The sequence below is a fragment of the Limulus polyphemus genome, unplaced genomic scaffold, assembly GCF_000517525.1.
Source record: "Limulus polyphemus unplaced genomic scaffold, Limulus_polyphemus-2.1.2 Scaffold2432, whole genome shotgun sequence".
Classification (NCBI taxonomy): domain Eukaryota; kingdom Metazoa; phylum Arthropoda; class Merostomata; order Xiphosura; family Limulidae; genus Limulus; species Limulus polyphemus.
In genome coordinates this window covers 42,853-50,796 of record NW_013668042.1, presented here as the reverse complement: position 1 = coordinate 50,796, position 7,944 = coordinate 42,853, and the positions used below count along the sequence as shown (strand labels likewise).

The 7,944-nt window shown below is 29.7% G+C and overlaps 1 protein-coding gene across 1 annotated transcript in view; it reads right to left on the bottom strand.

Moving 5' to 3' along the window:
• Positions 1-7,944, bottom strand: part of LOC106466941 (bromodomain adjacent to zinc finger domain protein 1A-like) — a 61,172-nt gene that overhangs the window by 46,790 nt on the left and 6,438 nt on the right. Inside the window, exons 4-8 of the mRNA XM_013927259.2 lie at positions 6,567-6,683; positions 5,668-5,755; positions 2,643-2,768; positions 1,643-1,828; positions 1,262-1,357 (exon numbers count right to left, since the gene is read on the bottom strand). Of these exons, the coding sequence (XP_013782713.2) occupies positions 1,262-1,357; positions 1,643-1,828; positions 2,643-2,768; positions 5,668-5,755; positions 6,567-6,683 (613 nt within the window). The remainder of the gene's footprint in view (positions 1-1,261; positions 1,358-1,642; positions 1,829-2,642; positions 2,769-5,667; positions 5,756-6,566; positions 6,684-7,944) is intronic.

The window sequence follows — 7,944 nt, the reverse complement described above, 5'->3', positions numbered from 1 at the left end:
GTTAAGTGCTTTACTATAATCACTAAAAAAAAAAATCAGGCTTAACTCTCTTCGACAATTGAGGGCAAGAAAAAAAGAAGGTTGGGTAAGTACTTTATTTCTTGTTTTTCATATTTATTCTTTATCATTATAAAAGTAACTAAAATTAAAAGTACAGATCTTTTTAATTTATTTAAGACTAGTTTAGATAAAATAAGTAATAATAATAATAATGGTTCACAAGGCATGCACTCGAGCAGCTCGTGGGTAATGTAATTTGATAGCTCCCCGAGTGATTTACAACTTATAATGGCGGGGATAGCAGTTAGACACAGTTCAAAGGGAAATAAAACAATAAAAGTTAATTATAAATAGATGTATAACATTACGAACTTAGAGCTACTTAGGATAAACGAATGTAGTTTCATGCTACATTTGAAGTCATTCTAGAAAGAAAAAAAAAGGGGTTAATTTAGGTTTATTTTGATTTTTTTTGGTGGTTACGAGGTTGGTCGAATTGACTAATCACGTTTTGAGATAGGGTAGAGAAAATAACATATAAACTATACGGATTTTGTAAAAAAAAAACGTTTGAAATGCATTTTGGAGGTTTTAGGGATAACACAAAGGAAATTTAAGATTTTTGAGATCACGAAAATGTATTTTTAATTTTAAAAATAAAATTACTTTGTACTATTCAAAACATATACTCAATATATTCATGGACAAATCTTTATTTTATTTTATTAAAAATACTTCACTAAGAAATATGACTTTTTGTATGAGAAAGACTTGTAATATTAACTGAAAGACTGCCAAATTTCATAAAGATATACCCAATATATTGAGAGTTAAGAATTATTTTATAAAAAACTTTAAAGGAGCGCAAAAGGTCACGCGACTCAGTCAAATTGACAGACCTCATGTCGAGAGAGTTAAATATTGCCTTATAAAATTAAGAATTTAACTTAATACTATTAAAATATGGATTATTAGCTAATATTTTATGCTATACTAATTGGTATAACAAACAAAAAGTAGATTAATAAAATTTTGAATGTCACTAAAACCTCGTGACATGTGCAATAAAGGATGCCTGTTGTGATAAGGTTAATATTTGTTGTAATTTTGAAAGTTTGTTTATTATTATTAAGGTCACATATATGAATTGAATAAACAAATGATGTGAACATGACTTGAACCACAATGTAATGTATTTTTCTAATGAACTCGTACGTTAATGATCAATAAATTATCTCTTATTTGGTTTCTAGGAATCTACCTGGTTGTCATCACATTGTAGATCATCACGAGGTTTCTTCCATTCAGAGAGGAATTCTGCTAACAATCGTTTTTCTTCTTGCTTTTTTACTTTCTCCTGAGAAAAACAATAAAGTTAGTACTTTCTATTACTTGTTATTAATGATCACATTATAAAATATAATGATACAGAAACAATGTGCAAGAAATTCAATACAGGTAATAGAAATTTAAGAAACCCATTTTTGAACACAAATACTGTTAAAAAAAAGAAAGAAAAAGAATGCCTAACATACAATCTTCACTTCCAGGTTTCTTTTACACAAGTTGATAACCAAACAGAACACACACAACAGAAATATTTGTTTAACTTAAAACAATATAGATTTTGTTCCCTGTATACTTTTGCTCGTTCTTCTTTCTTTTTTTGTTTGGCTTCTTCTAGTTTTCTTTTAATTTCTTCTTGCCGTTTCAGCCTCTCCTCCTCCAACTTCTTCCTTTGTTCTTCTGGATTTTCTGGTAAAGCTGTTGGCTGTTTCCCCTCAACCTTCTTAAATGGAAGCTTACTCTGGGTGGGCTTCTTGGGTTTCTCTATATAGCAAGAAACAATGAATTAGCCTTCAAGTTCCCTACTATAAAATCAAGAGACTGCTTATTACTAAGAACATAGTTTATTGAATATAAAATAATGACCACTTCAAATACACAATTTGTTTCTGATTTTTTAAGTTTAGCTAACTTTCTGTTCTATTGTTTAAAAATCAGAATCTAATTTGCTATTATTTATAATCTATAATATATTTGAATTCATTAAAAAATCTTGAATTAAGGTTCTTGAAGGGAAAAAAAAGAAGAAGCCCTACTACTAAAAATATTTCAGACTGGACATGTAAGGAGAGCAAAAACTGAAAATTCAGATATAGAAATACCTTGGACCAGTGTGCACTTTTCTTGTATTACTACATCAGATGCATGTCAACACTGTTGACTATTTTTGGTATTCAGGAAATCAACAATACTCATTCACACACAACATATGGTAAATAGTGAATAAAGAGAGTGCAGTTAACCATCAGAAGTAGAGTTTCAGGCTCACATTTTAGGTACATATGAAATCCATACAATCAAGGATAAGGCCTTATCATGATTTGATGAACCACTTGTAGACCTGGGAGGATTAGCAAGCTTACTACAGTTTAGTATTGATTAAGTGAATGAACAGTAATAAAGACAACCACTACTCAGTTTATCAATTAGTTTTCCTTCAAAAGATTTATTTAAGGTTTTTCACTTCATCTACTTACCTTCTGTTTTTCGTTTTACTTCTTTTTTCTTTGGTGTGCCAGATTCTTTATTTTTCTTCTCTTCTTTACCTTTTTTCCCATCTACAGAAGGAAAAGTTACTGTATCCACCTGAATATAAGGAACCAAGTTTTTTTCTTAGGAGTACTGCAGAATAATGGCAATGATCCATTAGAGATGTCTGTAAATTTCATGTCATCAATTTTATGTTTGATCTTCAGGCTTTCCTGGAAGATAGAGGAAAAAGATGAATGTCTTAGGTAACAAAATTAAGTAACTATCCATTATAAACATCCATTAATTATTTCATACTCTAAAATTCAACACACTCAGTAAACTAACATTCATGGATTTTGAGGTATAAAAATTTCATTGTGAGTGTACAGATTTCAACATGAAAAACACAACAATCACAGTATAGATTGACATATTATCAACACCCACCAGACTATGGATTACAATATAAACCCCAAACACACAAGTCAGAACACTGCTTTAGCCCTTTCCAGACAGGTTATGGGTGAAGGCCGTGTCATCTCGTTTGTTGACTCGCATTCTAAATTTTAATGAACTACTGTTTCATGAATATATGTCAATAAGTAGATTATAATTCAAATTTTAGTATTATACATTACTCAATTTGTTAATTTAAAAGTAAATATTAAAAAAAAACTGTTAAACATCAATTTTTGTGTGTCACCTGGTATGTTGAATGCAGCACTAGTTCAAATTAGATGTTTCTGATGTCAAAGTATTAAGCTTGTAGTTTCAAATGAATTAGGAACACAAATTACCAATATCGACAAACTAGAATATAAAATAAGAGCCTCTTATCTTTTCAATTTGCCAAGATATTGCTCATGTAATAAATCAAACAGTGGTACCACACCCACTTACTTCTATATACAACATGAATAACCATTTGAAAGTTCAGAATGTCATCTAGTGGCTTTTTCAGCCATCTTAATGTGTCTGGAGGCCATCTCTTTCTTTCAAACCAAGATTTCAAGCAGGTGGGCTGTGCCTTTAGTCTACTCAAAATTTCATATTTTGTTTAGACTGAAATACATCTTAGTTACTAAGCTTGATAAATTATAGTGGAACTCTCTGATACCGATATAGTAATGTATGATTTTTTGGTTATTCAACTGTATATATAAAACCTAAAAAAAATATTTTGTTTCATATCCTCCATGTGCAAAATTTTAAAAGGCTTAGCAACTTGCTTCAAGCATCAACTGAGTGCAAAGGTCATAACAAGAAGAGATAACTGTTTGCTTTACTTTATTTATTGTTCCATATAGAGGCATAATTCATGTTTATTTCCCAATTTTTTATGGTGGTTGTGAGATCGGTGAAAATCTACTGAACCTGTACAGAGATAAATTATTGAAAAGAATATAATAAAATATAAAGTTTTTTCTTAAGAAATGTTTTATAACTATCTGGACATCATAAAGATTTTGCATGTGAAATTTGAAAATTTTCTGATGCACAAAAGTATTTTTAATCTTAAAATAAAAATTACTTTGCATGTTAGATATACAACATGCAAAAAGAAAAAAAGCCATGAGAAAAACATTGCTTTACAAACCTTAAGAAAATTTGATATTCTGCATATGAAAGCATTGTAATGTTTACTGATAATCTAACAAACTTCGTTAACATATGCTTACTAATTTAAAAGTTATAGCATGAAAACTAGAACAAGCACAAATTGGTTACGAGATCAGTCCCAGGCTACAGGCTCGGCCAATTCAATAGAGATCATAACTTCAAAGTAACCATCATAGTTTCCATACTATAACTTTCAATAAGTTTTGTGCATCTTCACAAAGTTTCACAAGCTTTCAGCAAACATTACAAGTCTGTTGTTCAGAAGAAAGCAGAATTTTATATAGTATTTTTACTAAGTTTCTTACAAAGTGTTTTCATGTTAAAATTAAGAAAACTTTTCTTCATCTGAAAATTGTCAAATTTCATTTGCACAACCTCTAAAACCTTCTAAATAAATATCAACCTTTTTATTCAGCAAAACTCTGTATTTTATCTGCTTTTTTCTCTACCCTAACTCTGTATGCACTGTCATATTGACCGAAGTTGTAACCACCATAGAATATATAAAATAAATCTAAATTACTTTTTCTCTTTCTACAATTGTACTAGAAAATGACAGCTGTCTATCTCAAACAGCTTAAAACTTGTAACATTATATGTCTATTTCTACACAAGTTTTATTGCCCTTTGAACTGTAACTAATAATCTAACCATACAATTTGTAAATCAATTGGCAAATGTGTAGTTTTGTTCCCATATCAAATTACATAACACACAAACTGCCTGTGATTATACTACATGAAGAATGTTCATTATCATTTTGTTTTATGTTATATCTTACCTAATCTAACAAGTTTCTAATTTTTACCTTTTAGTTACTTTTATAACAATAAATAAAGAATACACATGAAAAACAAGAAATAAAGTTCTATGTTTTTTTTTTGCTATCAACTGTTGACTAAACATAAGCCTACTTTATTTTATTTTTTAATATTAGTGATACTACCACACTAAATAATTTATCTTATCTAATTAAATACTGCACCTGAGAAAACAGATTAACATGGAAAAACAATGTCCTATAACTATCATAATTTATCTGGCTTTGTAAATATTCAATAACAGCCTTTAAAAATTCACCAAAGCCTCTCACTGATTCCCATGAGAATAAATTTGAAACTGAACGATGAAATAGGCAATGCACTGTACATATAACAATGTAGTATAATACATCATTTGATAAATGAAAACGTTGGCTTTTTATGGTTGTAAACATAGTATAAAACACCAGTACAGCCTGAAAACCGAGCAGATAAAACAAATATTCGTATCCTCAATATAGAATGAGTCGGTTTTATAAGTTTTAGTGTTCTTTTGCAGTACCATACAACACTCAAATATATTTAGCCTCTTTTTTTCTCTTCTTCTTCAAGTCATTAATTTATGACACTCGTTTAGTCATGAAGTTTTTTTATTCTCAATTGGTTAATAATAAGATAAAGATGAAACATATTTTAGATGTTCTAATTAAGAGATTTCTTTACAGTATACAAGCTATCAATAACTTACTTTAACTATCCATATTCCATCACAGGGCAGCACACACTGCTTCAAAAATAGTTTACTTTTATCTCGGGTATAAGAGCCTTTTTTTCGACTGAAATAAACAAAATAAGATAGGAAATCATAAATAACATATTACACAGTAGCGTAGCGATGGTAATATGACTCAGTATACAGCAAATGGTTGTGGATTAAAAACAATCTGATCATGTAGTAAAAATTTGGCCTAAAACAAATTGATTTAGTTTACTTAAAAAATATTTTGAATTCGCAGAAGTCCGACTTGACAATTCTCTGCTTCAGATGTCAAAACATTTTGAAATTTCTTGTTTTTTTATTTTCATATTTCAGACATAACCAACTTTCCTTTTCAAATTTCACATTTGATCTGTTTCTTACTTCAAATTTCAGACTTGCTTTCTTTAAGTGACCACCTTGGCCTGCTTTCAAATTTCAATTGTAACCTATTGTGAATGAAGAAATTAGTGAATTTTACAAGTCTAAAACTCAAACTAGGAGCAGTCATTAATTTCAGTCACTATTTAGAGACAAATATCCAAAATGTGTGAGGTTTGGGGTTGAAACTGTTTATAGCTCAAAAGGTTAATTTTTTATGATTCATGTCTTTCGTACCATTTCACCTAGAAACTTAAAATATTGCATGACGTCGGTTCTTTTCAAAAAGAATTATTTTATTACAAAGTTCAATTGAAAAAATGAGTAACTTATTCTATATACACAGCTTGCTCTTCAATGTTTTTAAATGCACAAGAGCCTAAAAATGACTGACAACAAAGACACTGGCATATTCATGTATTAATAAAATGTTACAAACATCATGGCTGACAAAACATTTTTCTAATGATACCACTGAACTAAAAGTGATAAAAATTGCATCAACTTACTTAACTGCCCCAGCTGGAACTATATATTTGGATCCGTTCGGCTTGTCTATTTCGCATACTTCGTAAGAATACTTTGCTGGATCAGGTCCCATGCCTTTGCTTTTATCATGTGCTAGACTATAAAAAATACATACCAATAAAAACTTTTGATACACAGAAGGTGTGCTAGGTATTAACCCTTTCTCCACAGGTGCCCTTCACTGCACATAACACAAGGTTTTAGTGTCTTACATTCACAATTTTATTATACTACTTTTTGTTTATGTTAAACCAATTAGAATAGCATAAAATCTTACCTAATAATCCATATTTTAATAGTATATAAGTTTTAAGTTCTTAATTATAAAATGAAATATATAAAAAAATCCTGAATTTCCACTACTGCTACACACGTGACACATTTTGTCTTAACATGTCACCATCCCTATTTTATCCATCACCCCTCAAAAATGTACGAAATTAAACGTAACATACTCTCTACAAAATCATTATTGCTCAAAGAGATCATTATTTTTATAGCCTTCAATTTTGTTTGGTTACAGAGCTATCGATTAGAAAATCAGACCCCTCCTGCCATACCCATTTGTCACATCCTCTCTTTTGTCGCATAGTTAGAAAGCCAGGGAATTTTGTTAGAAATAAGTGAATTTGTCTACTTTTTGCATGTTATTAGTCCATATTCTTTGGTGTATTACTTAATTAAATAAAAATTGTTACATGCTTTACTATAATCACTACATATATTTATATTACAAAAAAAAAAAAGTTTAACTCTCTTCGACACAGTTCAAAGGGCAATAAAACTATAAAATTTAATGATAAATAGATGCATAATGTTACGAACTAAGAGCGACTTAGGATAAACAAATGTAGTTTCAGGTTACAATTTGAAGTCATTCTAGAAAGTTTACGAAATGCTAAAAGATTGAAATCTGACCATTTGCCCACTTATATTAACAATTGCTGGGTTGGGTAGTTAATATTCACTAGGCTTAAGTGTAGAATTTTTTTTACTGTTGTTGGAAATAAAAATAATTTAGTTATTTTACATGTCTAGTTTTGTCACAAATACTGTTCCATTAATCTGAAGTATTCAAGATTACAAGTGTGGTGACTTTACTATCAAACATATTCTAACCTAAGTCTAGGCGGTGACTTTACTATCAAACATATTCTAACCTAAGTCTAGGCGGTGACTTTACTATCAAACATATTCTAACCTAAGTCTAGGCGGTGACTTTACTATCAAACATATTCTAACCTAAGTCTAGGCGGTGACTTTACTATCAAACATATTCTAACCTAAGTCTAGGTGGTGACTTTACTATCAAACATATTCTAACCTAAGTCTAGGCGGTGACTTTACTATCAAACATAT